The 21,902-nt window shown below is 40.3% G+C and overlaps 1 protein-coding gene across 2 annotated transcripts in view; it reads right to left on the minus strand.

Moving 5' to 3' along the window:
* Window positions 1–21,902, minus strand: part of USP24 (ubiquitin specific peptidase 24) — a 62,233-nt gene that overhangs the window by 2,563 nt on the left and 37,768 nt on the right. For both annotated transcript variants that reach the window (XM_032117540.1, XM_032117541.1), the window contains 34 exons: window positions 21,567–21,795; window positions 20,543–20,702; window positions 20,109–20,264; window positions 19,498–19,568; window positions 18,617–18,777; window positions 18,142–18,203; window positions 17,598–17,789; window positions 17,230–17,347; window positions 15,767–15,911; window positions 14,936–15,055; window positions 14,590–14,715; window positions 14,276–14,374; window positions 13,978–14,060; window positions 13,629–13,770; window positions 13,200–13,319; window positions 12,595–12,815; window positions 12,039–12,163; window positions 11,320–11,461; window positions 10,860–11,010; window positions 9,737–9,832; window positions 9,000–9,103; window positions 8,803–8,916; window positions 7,960–8,056; window positions 7,627–7,743; window positions 6,847–6,939; window positions 6,424–6,526; window positions 5,422–5,543; window positions 4,820–4,933; window positions 4,499–4,564; window positions 4,162–4,228; window positions 2,133–2,211; window positions 1,476–1,551; window positions 653–739; window positions 74–184 (listed from right to left, as the gene is read on the minus strand). In XM_032117540.1, coding sequence (XP_031973431.1) covers window positions 74–184; window positions 653–739; window positions 1,476–1,551; window positions 2,133–2,211; window positions 4,162–4,228; window positions 4,499–4,564; window positions 4,820–4,933; window positions 5,422–5,543; window positions 6,424–6,526; window positions 6,847–6,939; window positions 7,627–7,743; window positions 7,960–8,056; window positions 8,803–8,916; window positions 9,000–9,103; window positions 9,737–9,832; window positions 10,860–11,010; window positions 11,320–11,461; window positions 12,039–12,163; window positions 12,595–12,815; window positions 13,200–13,319; window positions 13,629–13,770; window positions 13,978–14,060; window positions 14,276–14,374; window positions 14,590–14,715; window positions 14,936–15,055; window positions 15,767–15,911; window positions 17,230–17,347; window positions 17,598–17,789; window positions 18,142–18,203; window positions 18,617–18,777; window positions 19,498–19,568; window positions 20,109–20,264; window positions 20,543–20,702; window positions 21,567–21,795 — 4,069 coding nt within the window. The remainder of the gene's footprint in view (window positions 1–73; window positions 185–652; window positions 740–1,475; window positions 1,552–2,132; window positions 2,212–4,161; window positions 4,229–4,498; window positions 4,565–4,819; window positions 4,934–5,421; window positions 5,544–6,423; window positions 6,527–6,846; window positions 6,940–7,626; window positions 7,744–7,959; window positions 8,057–8,802; window positions 8,917–8,999; window positions 9,104–9,736; window positions 9,833–10,859; window positions 11,011–11,319; window positions 11,462–12,038; window positions 12,164–12,594; window positions 12,816–13,199; window positions 13,320–13,628; window positions 13,771–13,977; window positions 14,061–14,275; window positions 14,375–14,589; window positions 14,716–14,935; window positions 15,056–15,766; window positions 15,912–17,229; window positions 17,348–17,597; window positions 17,790–18,141; window positions 18,204–18,616; window positions 18,778–19,497; window positions 19,569–20,108; window positions 20,265–20,542; window positions 20,703–21,566; window positions 21,796–21,902) is intronic.

Raw genomic sequence — 21,902 nt, forward strand, 5'->3', positions numbered from 1 at the left:
TTCTGACCTGAGCCCCAGGGACCAGCTGCCCCACAGAGCCACACAACAGAGGGTAAATCTGCCCTTGTTTTACCTGCTGCAGGTGCCTCTCTCCATTCTCGTTGGCAGGGCTGCTTTCTGACCCATTGCTGCTTCCAGACTGATCCTTCTCATTCAGCAGGGCTGTGGCATAGGCCAGGGTGTCCTGAGTTGGAAACACCCCAAGAGAAGGTCAGTGGCCATGGTGATCCCTTCATTTCACAATTATTATTTTTAAAAAGTTTTATTACTTTATTATTATTATTTTGAAACAATAATAGTCGCTGTAGTGAGACAGCCGAGTCACCACCCATAATTGTGAGTATTGACTGATATCACTCAAGGGTTAGTTTGCTTCAGGAACAAGCACAGGGTCTGAGCTTCTAAAGGAAAAGCTGTCTTAAGTGCACTGGAATATCACAGAATCATTAAGGTTGGAGAAGACCTTTTAAAATCAAGTCCAACTGTCAACCCAGCAACACCACCATGTTCACCACTAAACCATGGCCTCAAGTGCTGTATTCACATACTTTTTGAACACTTCCAGGGATGGTGATTAAAGTTGCCAAACCCAAAGATACTTCCAGGAAAGGAAGTAAGCAAGTTTAACATCTCTGCCAGGACTGCCACATACCTGTGCTGAAATAGTGCGCTGGAAGGTTTTTGCAGTGGATGTTTCATTGGACACGTTACTCTGGGGAGCCCAGTAATGTTCAGACATCTGCATAAAAAGCCAAGAAAGCCATAAAATTGCCACTTGATTTTTACTTATGTAAAGCCTCAACCACTTGTGATGGTGGGTGAACTAAGACTGGAACAAGCTTCCTGAATCCTCTGGCAATGAGCTGGAGATGTGGGACACAGACACTTTAAATGCAGCCATAAAGGTTGTTGTCCCTCAGCTGAAAACCAGCAACCAACTTCTGCTGAGCTCCAAGTTTCCCAAGTGTCCTTGGATATTTATGAAAGATATGTTGGCCAAACTATGTTCAGCTTAGAGAGAAGAACAAACACTACACGTGTGGGAGGAAAAGCTGTATCAGTCAACAGCTGTGCTTTGTGCAAAGCCGTGATGATTCTGTAAGGAATCCAATCATTTAAACATTCTCCTGCATCAACACACAGGCAAAGGAAAACTGCTTTTTTTAAAAAAACTGAAGCCTTCTAAGACGAATACAGTGGCACTGAAAGCTTCCCACATAACAAAGAATAATCACTGCAACCATTCACACTTCGTTTTATTCACTGGAAACGCATTTCTGCCTGGAACACGTGGGGGGCTACTGAAGTTCTGGCATTGCATCAGATTTAGCTGCATCCAAGTTGTCCTTGGAAAAATGAAGTAGCTTGTATTTTGTCTTTAGAGCCACCTGAGAAAGCCATGCAGAGGATGGAGATTATCCATCCCTGATTATTGTTGTAAATGAGTGACAATTTCCCTGTTACAGCCAAATTACCTTTTTCTGTAGCCACTGCACAGCCCAACTCCAGTGGTGGGAATTCTCCTTGAAGTAATCTTTTGCAGTAGGGCACCTTGGGAATTGCAATTATATGCATTAGTCAGGAACAAGGCACTCTGGCCAACACAAAAAAAATACAAAGACTCCTCTCTCTTTGCACTGCTGCCCTCTGTGTGCACTGTTATCACTGCAAACAGACTTAAACTCCACAGTCCTGTTGTTAATTGAATTAGCAAGAGCAATAAGGTCTAGTAAAATTTACTCAAAGCAGTCTACCCCACAGGTTCACATATTTCAGAATTATGCTTCATCGGGACATATGCCAAGTTCTAAACAAAGAGAATTTAGGAATTATAATATTTGAAACATCTGGGACAGTTTCCCAATGTTTATCTGGTGCTAATGTCAGACTCCTGCTCTGCAGAATGACCTTTCCCCTTATAAACATCAATTCTAATTTGTTACCTGAGAAATCCCTTCAGGTACCAACCAGCAAAGATTTCACTTCATACTGGCACATGTACTACCAAGACCTTTGAGCACCAGTAACAAAGGATAAAACTGATCAAAAATAGGAGTAGTAGGTTTTTTGTAATAGTCACAGAGGGGCCTGAGGCAGGGATGAGGCTAAACTCTGACACCTTCATTACTCACTTCTGAGCCAGAGTAACAAGGAACTTGACACACTGGTAGCAACGACTGCTGTCCACGTGGTTGCTGTGGTGCATCAAGGCTGCAGGGAGAAACACATGGATTAGAAACCACAATCCAGATTTCTGTGTACCAGCCAGTCTGAAAACATAAAGATGAAGCTAAAAATTTAAGTTAGGGAATAGAATTTGTTTCTACAGATGTAAGCATAATTTGTGTTAAACACATTGCTGTAGTGCTGGCAGTCTTGAGTACATCCACAACTCTATTGGATTAAAAATAGAACTGCTGCATTTTCACTTTGATCTTTCAAATGCAGTACCTGAATTTTAAACAGCCCTAATGCAGTTATTCTTCCCCTATAATCCATTCTATGTTAGATAATCACTATGGTTACATTTGTCTGAAGGAAAAAAAAAAAAATTGTCTGAAACCCCCAAAAATGAACCAGATCACCAGCTTGCACCTGGATCAAAGTCTGCAAAGCCAGAGGAATGTTTAAAGCTTCTTCACAAAAACAAGCATAGCAGAATTCAACAGCCATGAAACTGTTTCATGGGAGACTCAGGCAAAACCCCAGGCCATTCCCTACCAGGAAGTTTTCTATACCACGAATTCCCACCTCTTTAAACAAAATTCTTTGACTGAGGAGAAGCACAAAGATTTCCATAGAGCTGCCACAATCAGATTTGCTACTCAAAAGTTGCTCTGTCCATAGCAGTCAGCAAAGAACACTGTACTGAAGCCTCCAAAGCTGGCAAAAATTGCTGGGGAACTGCAAATTGCCAGTTTTAATACAGCTGAAGCAGAGCAGATGATTAAAATTATAGCACTGCTGTACTGCAAATTATGCACAAACATCCTATTAAGGACCACCAAAACCTATCATTTGCTGGTTTTCCTTTCCTGGATTAAACTAGTCAACATGAGGGATGCTGTTCAATGCTGTTGTGAGGAAACTTCAAGGTAAAACTACAACTTTCACTCCCAAATCTCAGGGCAGTTCTTGAAGCCTTCAACATAAAAATCCAATTGAACACTTGCACTTCTCCTCTCCAGAGGAGAAAAGGTCATGTATTGCCCAAATTACAGCACAGAATTGGTCCAAGTGGGACCAATTTACCCAGAAATTAAAATAATCACTTAGCTATTCTCTTACACTGCTGCATATTTGCTTCTGTTCCCTCAGCCATACCTGGAAACTACTAAACAGGGGAGCACTGACGAGAGAAATAAAGAACAAAGCTAAATATTCCTTCTCACTAAAACAGAATCCAAGATAACTGAAGGTCAAAGTCCCAATCTGAAGCAGCTCCTCACCCAAACAGCCATGAAAGAGCTGCTCAAGCCGCACTAACCCATCAGAGGTGCTCTCTGTGTTATGCCACATTTCATTTACACACAAAAGCCACTTCTCCTGATGCACATGAAATAAGCCCTCATTACTTTTGGGATTTTTCTGTTGCTTTTGAATGCTTCAATAACTTCAGGAAAGTTTTGTATCAAACGGAGAGACAGCACTTTGTATGAGCAGCAACAGGTGGGAGCCCCCTGTCCCACTGTGAGGCTCTACTGCAGTTAGCAGGGCAAGCATCCTGCTGTGCTGAACCAGTTTCTTTCTATGGTAATTAGGGTGCTGACAAAACAAAAAGACTGACAATTTCTTGAGATATGTAGGAAATAAAAATTAATTTTAAGGTTGCAGGATTCATACAGTTCCTCTGTTATGGTAATCAAAGGTACTTTTCTTCCCTCCTGTTTTACACACAGCCCAGTCTGTCCCTTATTTAAATAAGTTAGCTCTCTTTCCCAGTTCAATTCCTTTCCAGTTTGCTGTCACTATAATATTCCAGTGCTTATTTTGGATTTCTTAGAGCATTTCCTGGAGTGGCAGTTGCTAAATCAAATGTGTTGAGTTCTTTTCCCTGAGAAGTAGAACAGTTTAGGAGGATTGGGAACCAGGAGATGGCATGAATCACCACACCATCAAGGTCAGCAGGAGACAGGAGTGTTCACCCACTAGCTTACTTGCCTATTAATCCATTTTCAGTTTCAAAAGCAAATTTGATGCGCTCTACTTGTAATGGGTCTTCAATAACCTGTTAGGAAAGAAAAATATCAACTTAGGTAAGTTGTGTGTGATGCTGTAGCTATTCTATGGAATGGTTTTAACCCCTCCAACATGCAAAACAAGACTGTGAAGTTTCATGTGTCACTGGATTACCAAGACAGAAATTTAGGGAGTAATAAAACTTCAAACTGAAGGATTAAAATACGTGTGGATGTTGAAATTACCAATGCAGTCCTGACTTTTTTTGTTATATATCAATACAAAATCCTTCCTGTCCAAGTCTTTACCCTTCACTTACCAGGATCTCATGGAGTAACTGGAATATGTTTTTCAGTTCGTGAGGCGGAGCAGTTTCCAGTTGAGTCTGTGAGTAAGAAACAAAGTTACTTAGATAGCAGAATATACCGATGAAGCACAGAATTTCAAGACAGCTTTACAGATTTTTGAAAATTTGTTAATTTATATAGTAAAGGCCAAGAAAACCTAAACCCCAACACCTCCCCAGATCCAACAAACTGTACTGATTGTTCTGCAGCGCTCTTATAATGCACAAGACACAGGACGAGCAAAGCCTGAAGGAAGCACTTATGGGAAAGGCTTGTCCTGGTTTTGTGTGTACCTTGATGAAGTGCAGCACAGTGAAGGAGAAGTGCTCGTTGCAGAAGCAGCAGTACACCACCATCTCGATGAGCACCGACAGTGACCCCGTGAGCTCGCGCAGCGCGTGCATCACCTGCAGGCACAGCACAGCTTCATACAGCTCTCTTCGACAAAATAAGTCTGTAACACACTGTTTGTCCTTCCCAGGAAGGATGCAGCTCTTTTCCCCAGTGCCTGCATGGCCCAGGAGGCTGAACCCCTGCCCTCACAGCACTCCTTCAGCTCCTGATGCCCACTTCCAATGGGGTGGTCAAGCACGATCCATTAAATCAGAGCAACTCAAGTTAGCACCTGCACTTGACATGGCAAAAAGCTGCACAGGCCTTTGCAAACTGTGCATAAAACCAGACTGTGCATAAAACCAGACCCAAAGCTTAGGGATATACTAGAATATGAAGAGATCAAGAAACTAAAGGTGCCTTCCTGTTTAGGCTCAAAATAACCACATACGCCCCTGGCTGCCTGCTTCTGAATATTCAGTATTTTTCATGGAAGGATATGTCAAAGGAATACATCAGACCAGCTTTTGGGTTCAAGCAGGGCAGAATTTAGAACAGGTACCTCCATTAAGTAGGGTTTTCCCTCAGACAGGAATAACAAGGCTTCCACTTCTTCATGGAGTGCCAGAAGCGGCCCTGAAGCGGTGATGCTGAGAGGTGGACGCTGCTTAAAGAGACCAGGAGCTATAACAGCAAATACAAAAACAATCCACTCATAGATTAGTTTGTTCTAACGCACCTTGAAGACATTGCTGCTCATTTGGCACCGTGAAATCCCTCATGACACTCATCTCAACTAGTTTATAGCTGGTGTGCTACCACTCCAAGTAACAAATCTCTGGCACACTGAAGTGTCACTTACTTTAGTGACAGCAGACAAAAGAACTGCAGGAAGGTAAAGCAAAATGTCCACAGACTATCAGTACTTTGAGTTTTAGTTTTACTCCTAATCACTTTTGCACATTCATCATATCCAGAATGTTTATAATTCTCCTGTTACCTTCTGATTTTTGACTGCTTTCAATCCTAGACAGAAATTAAGTTATTCTTCTAAAAGACAACTTCAAATTCCTCCTTCGGAATTTTAACTTTAATTTTAACTGAAGATTTTACCTTATTTCTTTATTATCTTTATTTGGATACTTCTGCCTCTTGTAAGAACTATCTAGGAGAGTGTTTCATTTTTTATTATTCAGTAGCTTAGTCTAAGTAGTCCCCTTTAGACTAGCAAAAGGCAGCACAAGCAAAATACAGCTTGTGAGGCAGTGAGCCTGTTCATCCAATGACACAGCTTGATTCACTCACATGAGGAAAGAACTTTTGGGCACATAGGGAAGGGCAGAAGACACAATAATATGTTAGTATCAAGATTTTCAGCCACCCCCAAATACTGTTTGCCACGGGCCCTCAATACATTTACAGCAAAATCAGAAGTAACCAAGCGTGTATTAACCATTACTACCTTAAATTCAAAGTTACTGTATTTTCCTCATTGATGTTAAGTTACTCCCAGGCAATATAACTGAAATGCCAAGTCACCAAAAGACAAAACCACAATTCTTACCAACATTTCTTTGTGAGGAGACGTCAGAGTGCAAGACAAGTAGTGCTACAGTGTTGTGAAGATATCCAAACTCACGTGCCTGTGCTGAACTCCACCTGCGGTTCTGCTTGAGCCAAAGAGAGATTTAATTAACTTTGGTTTATTTAATCAATTTTTTTAAGCCAAAATAATGTTCTTCCAGTCCACCACCATGGTTAATACTTTGGAGTGGGTAAAAATTTTGTTGTTATCAAAATCATCATGCTCACTTCTGCCACAACAGTTATTTCCATGCTAACTATACATAGGTCAGCTCACACTTGCATGAGGTTTATAGAAAAATCAAAGGATTTGTCTATTCTACCACATGAAAAGTATTTATTCATAATTTAAACATCATAAAAAACGTGGGGATGGACAAAGTACAGCACGACACAACTGTACCTGATTGCTCTGCCGGTTGGGGCCAAGGAGAAAGTTGATCATGTGCCTCAGGGCAGAGTGTCTGAGGAGAAGACTGCTAGCCCTTATTCCCTGCTGTGGAGACAAAACCAACAAGTTACCTTCCTGTGCAGGTGAAGAATTAGTGCTCAAAAGTAAAATGCACAGGCTAAAAGCTGCATTTTCCACACCAAAACCCCCATAAAATCACTACACAGATCAATAAGGTAAACTGCTAAAGAGCTCATTCTAGGCAGCACGTTACATACATCAGACCAGAGTCAGCAAATGCACACTAAATGTCTTACAAGAAACAAAAAAAAAGGGCAAAAAGAATAGAGAAATAGAAATAGTTCAGTCAGTTATCCTGCTCCCTATGGGACAAAAATCCTGAATGTTGGATATATATTTTTTAAATATATGTTTATATAAATATATAAATATTTATATAAATATATGTGTTTTATATATATATATATATATATATATACACACACACACCTGTACACCCTCTCAAAACACAAAACCAATATTCAGATTCTGGAAATGACAGTTTCTATTGGTATAGTTTGCTGGCATATTTTTGTGTGATTTTATCCTAATCCATGATTCAAAGCCATTTACTTAAAAAACAAAACAAAACAGAACAACCCTGATTACTCTTAATAAAAGTTCTGAGAGAGTTACACTGTGCTGCTAACCCTCCTATGAAAAAGGATCACTGGCTGCTTTATTATTGTCCTTTAAAATTTAAATAGCCATGAGGGAATAATGGTTTCTTACCTTCTGTACAAAGTTATTGAACAGCAAAAAGTACTGAGCACAGTTTTTACAGTTTTCAGGTACATCTTTATCCAGTAGAGCAAGTAGCACCTCCAGTAACTGGTGTAAAGTTTTTAACTGTGGGGAAAAAGAAAAAGATTTTGAATGTAAAGAGCTGTCAACTGCTTAAAAACCCAAAATGTTTCAAACACCTCCTCGGCAGGAAGAGATGAGCATTAACCCATTCCAGAAATGAAGAGCCAGGACCAGCTCACACAGCTCTACAAGCACAGCAAGAGCCAGCAGGGAGAGCCAAGCAAGGGGATGTTTGGAGAGGAGGTGACACTCACTGACCTTCTCCTGATAAAGCAAGGCACTGTCGAGGGTTTTTTCAAGGATAGTGGCCACAGCAACTCGCACCTCCCTCACGCTGCATTCCAGGAGGAAAGTCCTGGAAGATAAAAGGTGAAGCTGCAAAGAGAACTGGAATCAACGTGTAAGCACAGCTGCTATGACTAAATGTGGTGTTTAGTATTTATTATTTTAATAGCCCAGATACATTTTGTATGGTACTTTTGTGGGTAAGCTTTAACTTACATTCGTGCATTCCTGCTTGACACCAGTAAGGCCTATAACACCCCTATTTATATATTTATTCATTCAAATAAAATAAAAGCTCTAAAAACTCTCATAGAATCCTGCTTTTCAATGCAAATTAGAAGATAACATTTTCTTTACACTGACACACTTTTTCAGCATGTCAGAACTCCAATAATTTGTTTTCAAAACACTAATTAGCAGATCCTTAGCTTGGCAAGAAAAAAAAATCTTTCCAGTTTAACTGTGACCTTTGTCAGGTAAGTATTTAACTTACCCCAAGCACTTTTGCCATGTTCTTCTTCCCCACCACTTGCAGGACTGACTCGACAAACTTATAACACATTTTGAGTCACTCCACTGAACTCAACACCTGCACCCTCCTCCATGTACACTGCACTATCTCACTGGATTTTCAGAATTACTCAGAAAGCTGCACAGAGCAAATACTAGAAATAATCACTTAAGAGTTTTGTCTAAAGTATCTGTTTAAACAATATACACAGTCAGCTCTTTGGGAATACATCAGTATAGGCCAGATCATGTCATTAGGAAGCTCTATCCACACAAAACACTTCAGACACAATTTCCAGGACTTACTTTACAAGCTCCCGGCCCTCTGGCCCAACGAAATACTCAACCAACCACTGACAAGCATCGATGCTTTTGGAGAGCAGTGCATCTATAGTGGCAATCCACTCTTCTGTATCAGCCCTTCAACAAAACAAGGACAACTGTCAGTAATCCAGGAGAAAAAACACCTCCAGAAACTAAACCATGTTTCTCATTTGCCTTACCTGAGTTTCTTCTTGGTTCGGAGATAGGTTTGGAAGAGGAATTGGACTGCCAGCTGTAAGCTCACCTTTGCCATGCAGGGATAATAGGGATGCTTTACCTTAGTCTGAAAGAAATATCAAGTTTACTCCAGAGCAGAAGTGTGTCTGCAGCACACATGCTGTCTCTTAAACACATCAACATGCTTCACTTAGAAAAAACAAACCCCAGCATTTTTCTGTGCTAAGTCAGTCTCCAGTGCTGACTGTGCTACTTAATAAATATGCTAAAACAGGAGCAAACTTGCTCTAAGGCCAACTAGATCTGTGGATTTCAAAAATTTAATAAATGCTGTTTGTTTATGACTCCATTTAGAAAAACTTCATTAAGAAACTATCTCCAATAAACTCTATCAACCCTGAGGTAATTAATACCAACTTTCAGACCTTCCACATGGAGAGGGACTTCTGTCCCTCTAGAGCTCAGTTTGCATCATTACAAAAGGTGGTTTATTAAATAAATTTTACTGGGGAAAAATGATGTTTCTCCCAGTAGTACTAGAAGAGGAGGCTGCAGTTTGCTTTGAGACAGATGTGATCATCAGCATCAAAAACTACTGGAGACAAAGAATTGCTTGTCTGGAAAAGCAAAATCATGTCAACCCTTCTCTTGCAGTTTTCCTGGTTGTGACCCAAATAGCTTCTGTGGCATTTTACCCAACATACTTTGAACACTCTAAGATTAAAATCCAGGTACTTACAGCATTCAGGGATGCTAATGACAGAACAAAACTGAAGTAGTCGCTACTGTATACATCTCTGTTTTTCATAAATTTCAAGTTTTCATCTCTCACCATCTATAAAAGTTACAGAAGGCAAAAAAAAATGTTGTCAAAATACACTTCTCTAACTAAAACTTCATCTTTTATGTAAATGTGTGGTGTTTAAAAATCAGTGTCAAACTTATTCTGTTTCCTTCTGAATCACTACTTCAGCAGAGGAGAAAATAAATACAAGAGACTTAGAAGATTTGGTATAAAACCAGTGATTTTCTTTCAAAGATATTACAAAACAACAGATGAGTGACTTAATCATTTGGCCATTAAGGGAGAAAAGGAAGAAATTGCAGATAAGTTCTAATTTTTGCTTGTTTTTAATAAAAAAAGCCAGGAGAACATGCCTAAAACTAGAAACAAATTTGTTGAACAAATTAAGATGCAGAGAGCAAGGAGCCCTGGTGTAATTACAAGCTGCAGCCACAATAAGGTATTCAAACGCCAAACCCCTCTTTTTTCAAATGAGATTTTGCTGAAAGACTCTCAATACATTTGAGCCAAGTTCTGTTCATTGTAATTATACAGTCCCAGATAGAAGAAAGCCCAAAGTGACTGTTTGCCCTGAACCAGCCCATGTGGAGGGCCAGACACAGCCTGCAGAGTTTATTCTCCCTGTGTGTGTGATGCAGGCTCTCTTCACTGCTCCTCCTCTTCCTACATTCTTGTAGAACTCAAGAACTTGGGGATGACTGTAATTTGCCATCATCTCCATGACTCCTCAAGTGTACTCCAAATGAAGCACCTTCTCTGCTCTTGTGTCTCCCTGCCTGCATGCTGACTGCTGCCAGACCTCGTTTGATTCATCTGCCTGCAATTTCTTCAAAGCAAAGAATTGATGGGCCAATTTTGCGAGAAGGTTGAGCAAAACTTACAATAACGCATCACTAAATAGCTTGTTAGTAACTTTGTGTCAGAATCCAGAATTGCTTTCTAGTTTTGCTACAAGGGAATTACTTCAAGGTAACCTTTAAAAGTTCCTGTGTTTCTCTCACTATGTGCTCAAATTTTACATGAGCAGAATTTAGTTGCCACTTTCAGGGTGCTCTACCTGATATATCCGCACAGGCATTTTCTCTACAAAAAGTCCCTTTTTTTCTCCTTTTCGAACCAGCTTAGTCAAGATGGAGAGACGGTCACTGTTGGGCCTGTGGGGTCGAGGTGATGACTGGGGTGAAATTTCTGGTGAAGAAGGAGCAGATCTGAAATATAAACAAGCTGAAGGTGAATAATGAAATCCTACAACAAATCTACAGTTTAGGTATAAAATACCAGTGCAGCCAGAGTGATCTTAAGGCAAATTTGATGACAGCCTGAATATTTCTTGAGGCTGTCAATCAGCTTGAACTTGCTGCCAGAGTAGTAGTAGACAAGCAGCCTAAAAACCAACCCAAAACAACAGAAGGGTCAATATATTGCTTTGCTGGACAGGAACTATGCAATTCTTAGTTGTGGGGAGAGGTGTAGTGATCAACATGAGAGAAACCTTTATGGATACAAGAAGAACTTACAAGGAGAGGTCCTCAGCTTCCTGACGCACGACACTCACTCGGCTTTTCTTTGGTAAGACAGGAGAGTTCTGGTCAGACACTCTCTGGTAGAACAGCATGTAGGCATTCCAGTAGCGCCGGCGCACGTCGGGGTAGGGGTTTGCTGTGGGAAAAAAACACAGTCCATGAAGGCCCTTGAAGGTTTAGTACCTTTCCCACTCCTATATGGATGCAAAACTGGGGGTACAAGTCATGTGAACTGCAGCAGTAGAAGTCTGTCAGATCAAAACATCAGTCTGTGTCAGTGACAAAAACTGTCTGAATTATGAAACAGGTGAATACAGGAAATGAATTTGGAATAAATTCCTTAAAGTGGTGAAAAGTTCAACAATATGATGCCACACCGTGTTCTATGCAGTCATTCTCACTAGCCTAAAATAAAAGCTGTTTTGTGTTTGGTTGGGGTTTGTTTTACACTGTTTTAACAAGTGCTATTCTGCTTTACAATCTCTGCTCTTAAGCCTACAAAGTGCTGGACAACAGTGAATATGGGTCAATTCATATTAGGCCATAAACAAACTGTTATGCCCTTCAGTAAAGGGAAGGCTTTAGGGAAAAAGTGCTTCAGAAGGATTATTAGCACAAGTAACTCAAAGTACCTATAATGGACTAAGCTCTACTGCTGCTGAAATCAGGATGAAATATGAAACTATTGTAAATCAGTCTGTACTTCTGCTTACATTGATCGTAGACTTTAGGTCTATACTCTCCACCAAAACATTCATATTCCAAGGTTTCGTCAGTCAAATCAAATTCTTCAACAACAGTGTCATTAAATTTATACCACTTTCCTTTTCCACATCCTCTGTGATCAAAACAGAACATAAACACAAGAGAAACAAAGTTACTTGATTGTCTCAGTAAAAAAACAAACCACTCTGAATATCCTAGAGGTGACAAGCCTGAACTCACATTTGTTTTGACAGTAAGAGGAAAGCTTAGTTCAATTGATGTCAAAGTTGCATTTAAAAAAATAGCTTTGATTAAAACTATGAGAACTGTTCAGCCTGCAACTCAGTGTCACAGGAAGCCCTCAAACTGCAACACAAGGCACATAAGAATTAATTAGAATTTTGTACTATGATGTCCCATATTATTGTATCATTGCCTCATGATAGGTGTTCAGAAAGGGAAGAGTGGTTCCAGTAGAGCTCTGGATGGCTCCATGTACCTTTCCAGTACAAGAAGTCTTTAGACAGCTCTCAAACCTCCCACATGAACCTTCTTGCCCATTACCTCCTGTCCTTGATGAAGGAGTAGTAGTGCCCTGCGTGTGCCTGGCCGCTGTGGACAATCACACCGACGAGCTCGTAGTTTTCCGTAGGAGCAACTTTCTTCCTTGGGGAGCCTCCTCCTCCCTGGTCTGTGTTCCTGCCATTTTCCCCCACTTCTGAGGACGAGTCCTGACGAGCCATCCCTGACACAGTGTAAGGTTCCATGTTCAGCATCCAGGGAAACTGTTTGAAAAGAGATTTTGGATTAATCAAGACGTTGCAGTGCGTGCACGCTTCCTGTAATTTTATGAGAATGGTATTAATACTTCCCACACTGGGAACACCAAAGGAAAACATGGAACTTCAACTTCTTATGCTTATTACACAGAAGTTAAATAATAAACTCTCTTTAAGGAGGTTTTTTGTCTTGCTTTCTGAAAGGACCCTGAGAGTGCTGCAAGCAAGGAAAAGCTCTAAGAAAAAATCACTTTATTTTCTGTAGCACTACCATGTTGTAAGTGCATCACATACTTAAAATCTTTGTATCAAAATGTGGGGAAAAGAAGGAAAAATGAATAGGAAGAACAAGAGTGCACTACACAAAATAGTTGGGGACAGTTTTCTTACCCTTATTTGTTCATCGTATTTAATAGAACGGCCGCTCTCCCAGTCAAAGCCAAACCTCATCAGGTGAATCACCAGCAGGCTTGGTAAGACCTTAATGCAGGTGCGCTTCACTGTAGTTCTCTTAAAAAGAAACAAGAATATCACCTCTATCTGACACCCCAGGCAATCTGCAGCATCCCTCTAGAGATGCACAACAAAAACCCAGCCATGGGAAGCAGAGTGTCCATAGGACAGCTGGGATACATCTCAATAAGTCACACAATACTTTTTCATCCTGCCATCCCCTTAAATTTTTGGTTTACAACATGAGTTACAGGCATTGAACCTTTTGTCTTTAATGTAGCAAGAGTGAGCATGGCTTCCATGACCACGCTTAGAAAACATCAAACTGCACATGAACCTTCTTTCACAAAAATTAAGAATCAATACCTTTTCTTTGCACTTTTCACAGTAGTACGCATTGCTCCCTTCCAGAACCTCTCCTCTAACAAACTGATCCAGTGATATTTCCAGGCTTTGACATGAAGTCACACCAAGGTTGAGAGCCATGAAGGCTTCCTCACGCTCATACCTAAATTCAGAAGAAGAGCAGAGTAGAACTTAGCCAGCTTGCAGGAACAAGAATATGCTTAGGAAGGAATATTGCATTTGCCCCACAGCTATCACAGCTGTGATGCTCACAGGGGCTTTTGTCTACTTTCCAGTGCTACTTTGACCTACATTTTAATAGTTCTGGGAGCACATAACTTGGTAACTGATGCACTAAATGTAACATTACCTGTGAGGACAGTCCTTGCAGATCTTCTGATCGGAGAAGATTCCTTGAAAAGTATTCTTAAATATTTGGTCTCTTCCTATTTTCTGTTGGAGATGTAAAGTTAGACATCAGTTGGATATATTGCAGGGTGGAAGACCAAGAAATCAGTAGGAATTTTAAACTTCTGTGTTTATACTGTGCAGATTATAAAAGAAGTCAAATGGCTCTCTGCCTTCTTCTCTAAAGATCAAAGCAAAAAGAGAAAAAAGCTACGAAGGATATGCATATGACCTAGGAAAGAAATTGCTGAGGTTTTTACCTTGAGGTACTCATCCATTTGATCTATAAGACTGGTGAAGAACTCATAAGCATCCTGTTGCTCTCTAACATAAAGCTCCTTATTCCACATCTTGAAAATCTATATAAAGTATAAATATATGTTAAAACGTGGTTATTTCATAGCTATATCACTAAGAAAAGTATTTTTTTATATAAATTTGTTATTTTAACATATTTTGATTTTTTGAATTAGAACTTACTTTATCTCTATAAATTCTGCAATGAGAAAAGGCTGAATAAATGATTACTTTTAAAGTAGAAAAGCTAGAGATTCTAAACAAAAAGATGCAATACCTTCCAAAAGTTCTCAGGTACATAATACTGTAGCTTGCTTTCCATCAAATGACCAAAAAGAGATTGAACTTGATAGAACACATTGTCATCAGGATTGTCTGTATCATCATCAATGGAAAGCAAGGCCTGGAAGGAAAGAAATTAAATTGGTTTTTGGAAAAATCATTACTGTAAGCTGTCATGGCACACAGCACTAAAACTTATAATTTATATATTTATTGTGCATATTTATACATACACAGTTGACTTTTATTTTTACAACCTATTTACAAATGGTGCTAAGATGAGGTAGTTCAAATGAAAGTAATTCCAAAACCAGGACTTTATTGGATGCTGGACTAATTACCTCTGGGAGACCAGGCTGCATATACAGCTGCTGGAAAACAGCATTCATGTAACAAGTAGCACCACCATTCTTCAGTCCCACAAATCCAGAAATGGAGCGACTGTCCACTGGTGGAAGATACTAGAATGACAAATACATTTTTTGTCCCAATAACTTATAAAAAATGTGAGACTCCAACAATATTCTATAGCTTTCATAACCACCTTTATATTGTAGAATCACAGAATGGTTTGGGTTGGGAGGGACCTTAATGCAGTCCCACCCCCTGCCATGGACAGAGATGCTTCCACTATCCCAGGCTGCTCCAAGCCCTGTCCAACCTGGCCTTGGACACTTCCAAGGATGGGGAAGCCACAGCTGCTCTGGGCACCCTGTGCCAGGGCCTCACCACCCTCACAGGGAAGAATTTCTTCCTAATATACAACCTAAACCTACTCTCTTTCGGTTTAAAACCACACCCCCTTGTATATGAGCTGTTAAGAACAATTTAATAGAGAACCAGGAAGTTAAATTCTGAAACTGAAAGAGTGCTGTATGTGGTCATTTAAATATTTAACACATTGCACAACACTGTTGAAAATAGCCTAAATGTAATAACAAATAAAATCCGTGATATTTAAGAAATACTTCTTTCTTACTCAGACAATTACAGACAAAACACACTGGAGTATCTGCTTCTGAAGAAGATCCAATGGATCTGCATTTACCCTTATCTGCTTTGTGTCATTTTAAATTGAAGACCATGGAAATCTCATGAATGAAACAACAAAGTAAACCATGCACAGGACTCCAAACCATGCTAACACAAATAAAAAAAGGCTTCTTGCTTACATCAAACTCCTTGGTGAGTGCAGGGTCACACTGGTGGTGCATAGAAAGCAGCTCCTTTGTAATTAGCTGGAGATTGGAGGGTGAGCTATCAGCCAGCATTACCAGCACTTCGTAAGCAGCTAATCTGCTGTCTGCTGTACTGCACCTGGAAAGACAACCACACCTGAGATCTACTGGCTAGATGACTCAATTATTTCTATTTCCAGAAAGCTGTATTACTCAGAACAAGCAACAATTAATGTTCTAAAGAATACTTTAAGTGGTAAAACACTCCAGAGGGGGACTACAGAGTGCTTTTTTTTTTTTCTTTCTTTCTTTCTTGGGGTAGGAGAATGGGGAACAATCCAATGAGAAGAGTGGCAAGAGAACACTCCTTTAAACAAGCCTCCTTTACTGACCTGGATACACTTGCTAACATTCAGTAGCAAGGAAAAGGAGGTGCTCTAAACAAAGACACAGAATTGGTTGCAATTCTGAGGACAAACAGACAGACACTCTCCATCATGTAACACTGATGGAGACAAAACGACTTATTTACAGGGAGGGAAGCTCGGAAAGAGCTAGACCAGACAACATCCTTGCTACAAGAGATGAGCTTAGACCTGAGCTAGGCCAATACAAAACACTCCCAGCTCTTTTCAGCGATCATTCAACACAGCAGCCCTTTCTTCTGAAGGCCAAAGAAAAGGCTTTATTTATTCTAAGCAAACAAAAGAGCATGCTTGGGATGAACTGCAATGGAGCAGAACACTAAGGCAATATGAAATTCCACTCATTCCAGGGTTTCAAATGCTCCACTGGAACTTTCTTTTGGGTTTGTGGAAAGGTAGTGAGGTTATGCCTGATCTAACACCAGCTACTCAGTGCAACACAAACAATCCAGCTGCATTAGCTCAGAACTCCACGGGAGCTAATTTACACCAACCCTTTCAGATATTGTATGGCCATAACAGCTGTGACAAGAAGGAGAAAGCCCACTCTTTTTTCTCCAGTTGATCTATTCTGGGCTATATCAGCTTTCTCAGGTGCAAAGAGACTTGCTTGGTGTTAAGGTTTTTTTACAAAATGGGTAGGGAGAAGGGAAAAAGAAAGTAGTGGAACTTTTGAGATTCTCTTTTACAAGGAGCTTGGGAAGCTAACTTCCTGCTCACGTTCCAATTTAGCCAACTTCCCAAGCAGTAACGAGCTAAAGGAATATTCCTTGGACTCATGAAATCAGCATTCAGTTGTGCCTGAAGTTCATCACTGATCTAACAAAGCACAGACTTTGAAGTACAGAAATGCAAGGATACTGGGTCACACAAAAACTTCTAAAATGCTATTTGGGCACTTATGTAGGAAGTATAGAAAACTGGAGAAATGCTCCACCATTGGTATTAAATCTTGCTGTCTGTAGGATTTAATACTGACATTTGCATTCATGAGATCCAAGACAGAACTCAACATAAAAGAAGCATTTTTACTTTGGATGGAAGTCTTGCTGACTGATTGCAGCACTGCCTGCTGGGGAATGGCTATTCAGGATAATCCTGGAGGCTCGGAACAGGAAATCATCCAACAATGGCTTAATCAAAGATGAACCTGAAACACAGCAATCCACATCTACTGTTAAATACTTGTATTGTCACTGTGAATGCCAAAAGGTGTTCCACAACAACAAAATCACTGCATAGCACCATATCAACAAATAGTTTATCAAATGTTAAAGGGACCACCAAAATCAGTCCTTATAGCTCTGGATCACTTCTACTGACGTCTTCACATGTGCTGTCCAGTCATGTATTAATGCAGAATTCACACTGGTCTAGTCAATTTAAAGAGGAATACTTACCAACCATTTCCTTCTCTGCCCCACAAAGTGAGAGGAGAGTCTTGATGAGCCTCAAGTGTCCTGCTAAGAGGATGTTATCAGCCTCACTGGTCTCGCACTCCGCCGTACGGTTGGGCTCGAAATTGTCGAGCCAGGTGATCTCATCTTCTAACATGGCAGCTGGGCTTATCTTCAGCTGCTCCATTTCTGATGCTGCAAGAAAAATAAAAGGGAATACAGAAAAAATGAGCAGCTTTGGAAATGTAGAATATAAATACAAAGAATTTCAAACAGTTTGGTAATGGTTTTCTCCCCCCAAGTAAATCCCTTTCACCAAGGAACTCAGTTCACTTTCCAGAAGGAATGAGCTGCCTTGCAGCTACCCAATGCCAAGAACAGACCATGCCAGGCACTAGTACAGGACAGTCAGCACACTGGCAGGTCACTCAGAATTCAAGGTGTAATAATTCCTCTGTGAAGGCAATTCTACATCTTTTCTACAGAAGGAAGACGAGCTTGGAAGCTGCCATCAGAATGACTGAATCAGGTGTCTGCACATACTTACATGTCAGATCATCCAGTAACTGACATCTCAGGTCAAAATATTCTGTACACTGGGACAAAAGTCTGAAACAGGTGTAAAAAGAAGAAAGGTATACTTAAAATCATAAACTTTGCTCTAAGAAGTTGTCTTTAAAGTCTGTGTGCTCTGTCCATCTAACCCAAAGCAGCATAATCATCTAGGTGTGCTTCTGCATGCTGCAGCTTTAAAAAAAATTCCTTCCCAACAGCTCCTTCTGAATGTTAGGAATCATACTGAATTCTGATTTCTTCCCTTGCCTCATAGCAATTCTAATCAGTTATCAGTTGGCAACAAAACAACAACATGCTTTAACTTCTCAGTTACTTCTCTAGAAGCGCAGAATGTCTACTTCCAACACTTGGCAAGTGCTAATCCCTTCTTCCTCAGAGCTTCCACAGTGACACTTATTTCAAAACGTGTCAGATTTGCTTCCTCAATAAACACACATCTGAGTTACCTCTGGTTGATTCCTCTCATGATGCTGGTTGGTGACCAAAGAGGCAGCTGGGCCCCAAGAACAACGCTCAGGAGGAACTGGTTTGGCTTTTGTACATCTGGGTGAGCTGATGTGTCTGTCTGGCTAAGGGTGTACAACTGGTCGCAGGCAACGCGACGAATCTGAAACAGTGTCATTGTCAAGCACCAGCAGTTACTCAAAGGTTGAAAAAATCCCCACACTTCTGTAATGTTAGAAATCTCACAGAGAAAATGGACACTGAAATGGTGCAAACCAGGCTATTAGCTCTGCACCCACCAGCCAGGGTTCCTAGAAATTTAACAAACCCTGTCCATCCCTGAGTGAAAACCTCTGATAAACATAAATTATAAATTCAGACCGAGAGGAAAGATGCAATGCCTTCATGCAAAATAGATGACACATGATGAAATGAAGTGAGCATAAAAATCTCTACATTTTAGATTATCCAGGGTAATCTTAAATTGGAAAGAATGATTTTTGGAGGGTTCCAGCACTTGGAATAAATTTTCAAAAGTTCAGAAGAGTCCATTAAATTTTACCCAAATCAAAGTTACTTGAAACTTTCCCTGAAATACTAGTTTTACAGAATTTGTGTCACCAAAATGAGACTATTTTCTTTAGGCTAGTCACAGCACAATCCTGTGCATCTCATGGAAACCTAGAAAATGTAATACTACAGCATTTTCTATCAATCCATCACGAGATACTGGGATTACTAAAAATTTCAGAGGTTACTTATTCAAACATTAAACTGTGGGAATACTTGCAACAAAAAATTTTATGTTCAGACCATATGAAATTATCAAAACACACGCATTTCAGAAGGAGCATTTAGGAAGTTTTCAGAGGAAGACCCTCACCTCAGCACTTGGTGATCCAAGCAGAATATCAATGATGAAATCAGCAACACAAGGCAAATTGTAAAAAGATCCTGGAACAGAAAAGTACCAGGCTATCTTATTAAAAATAGTATTTTAAAATAAGTCAGTTACAGTCTTGCAGTAAAATACCACAGCACCTAGAGGACATCAGTACAGAAAAGCAGTAAAGGCTATTTCCTGATCTCCTTCCCTCACCAGAGGCTGCCACCACAACATAACAGCATTCTCCTTGCCTTCCTGCACCACTGTTTACACCTCCTGTACACAAAGACTCAAGTACTAAACACGAGCTATGCAAACAGCAGCACTTACAGAATGACATACTTCAAAGGCAGTGCAAATATTTATATTCTGGCAGTAAGTCAGCTTTCCCAAAACATTTCACTAAGGCACAGCACTGCATGCCTTATTTCAGTCCTGGAAAAAAAAATCCCTGTAATTTTAAATGAAATATTGTGTTTTTAGCTTGAGCTGTCTCAGCTAACAAAGCTACAAGTTTCTCACTATTTTTTTTTACTTGACTGTATCCATAAGCCTCCTCCCACCTGGCTTATACTCCAAATAGTGAATAATCCAATTTTTTTCCATACCTAGCTGCTGACTACGTAGCTGAAGGCAGGTTACTAAGAGAGACAAGGCTTCCCCAGCAATGAGAGCATCTTTGGTGGACACAGACTGCTGCCTCACGCAGATCCCAGCGTGCAGCGCCGTGGGCTCCCCTTCGCTTCCTGAACTGCAGTTACTTCCTGCATTAAAAAAAACCAAACAACTGCTGTAATTCATTAATTCTTTTTCTGATGTTTTCAGCTTTTGGTCAGTTCTCTGCAATTTGAAAACTTCTCTGAATGCCCGATGAATGTACATAAATTTGCTCAGATTTTTTGTAATTTAATCATATAATGTCCCAAGCTGGAAGAGACCCAAGAGGATGAACATCCAAGGAATTCAGCTTCAAGCTCCTAAAGTGTTCAATTAAGATTAAACCAAACGCTTTTAGATTGGTTTAGGGACACAGTTAACCCACCTGAGCTGCTAAGTCTGTTTCTAATCCCAGCAGGGATGAGACTGTTGCTCTCTTTGATGGGCTGACTACTTCCCACGAGGTCCAGGCGTCCCGCAGCAGCGGCCCACGAGAGGCGCATGAAACAAGCCACTGTGGAGGTGAAATCGTTCACCTCCATGGTCTGGAGGAACAAGAACCAGCAGTTACTTCTGTGCTATTCAACAATCTTTGTTAATCTCAGCGATAAGAGGAATGTATCTTTTGGATCACGTCAAATTGACATTTACATTTGTTTTCCTCTCTCTTCTCTACACAGGTTCAAGGCTTTGAGAGTCTTTTTGTTCCCAATGAGAGATTAGTACTGCTACCTTAGGAGAAGTAATTAATTTTTAAATTCTCCATGAGGGTAGACACCCTTTTCACCTATCTGGAGTCAGGCATGCTGATTTCAGTCATTCAATCCATTTGGGAAGCACTGCCCAACAGCCTAACACAGCGTACTTGTCACATTAGCTATGAAGTTTCTTTCAACTAGACTCAATGGGTTTTCAAATAACATTTTCTTAAGGTACTGAAACTCAAAAATTTCCTTTTTCTCCACAGTACCATCAAGCAAATTTAATTTTTAATGAAATTTTTTTTGAAAAAAAACCCAAAAACCAAACTCATCCAATTCTAATTCAAAGTATCATGGATTATAAAGCCACAAGTTCAAACAGGAACTTTATCTTTTCAATTCACAGAAAATTAGGAAGAAAAAGATCTTAAGACTTAAGCATGACTGAAGATAAATCACAAGTAAGATTTCTGTATACATCTACTTCTTGTAAGCACTTTTGGGGTACTGCTTCCCTTGGTAGTGCCAAAATAATTTATGAGAATGTTAAAATTCAGATCAAGACTGGAAAAGAGACTGATGGTCAAGATTTTCAGAGCCTTTTAAATGGAGTCAGGGCAAAAACCTGTATAAAAGACAGATTGAGTAAAAATCCAGCTGCCACTGGAGATGACACTGCTACATCAAAATCATCAAACACTTCCTTACTTGTATGGCAACTCTTGCAGCTGGGATGATTTCTTCTACCCTGATGGAGGATCTGTCAGACACAGAGAGCTGGCGGTAGGAGGACTTCTCAGGAGTTCCACAGATGGACATCTGCCTGCTGGCCTGCCGGCTCACGTTGCGGAAGGGCCGTGAGGACAGAGCTTCCACCCCATCCTTAATGAAATCCTCATCCAGCAGGGTGGGCATTGTCTGGCCAACCAGCAAGAACCTACATTCACAGAGCAAAAACATCAGGCTCGTATTTGAACACTCACAGAGCGAATGAAACGTAACTCAAAGTACCAATTAATCTTAAATACTAAAAGCTGCACGCTA

Source organism: Corvus moneduloides, chromosome 9, assembly GCF_009650955.1.
Source record: "Corvus moneduloides isolate bCorMon1 chromosome 9, bCorMon1.pri, whole genome shotgun sequence".
Classification (NCBI taxonomy): Eukaryota; Metazoa; Chordata; class Aves; order Passeriformes; family Corvidae; genus Corvus; species Corvus moneduloides.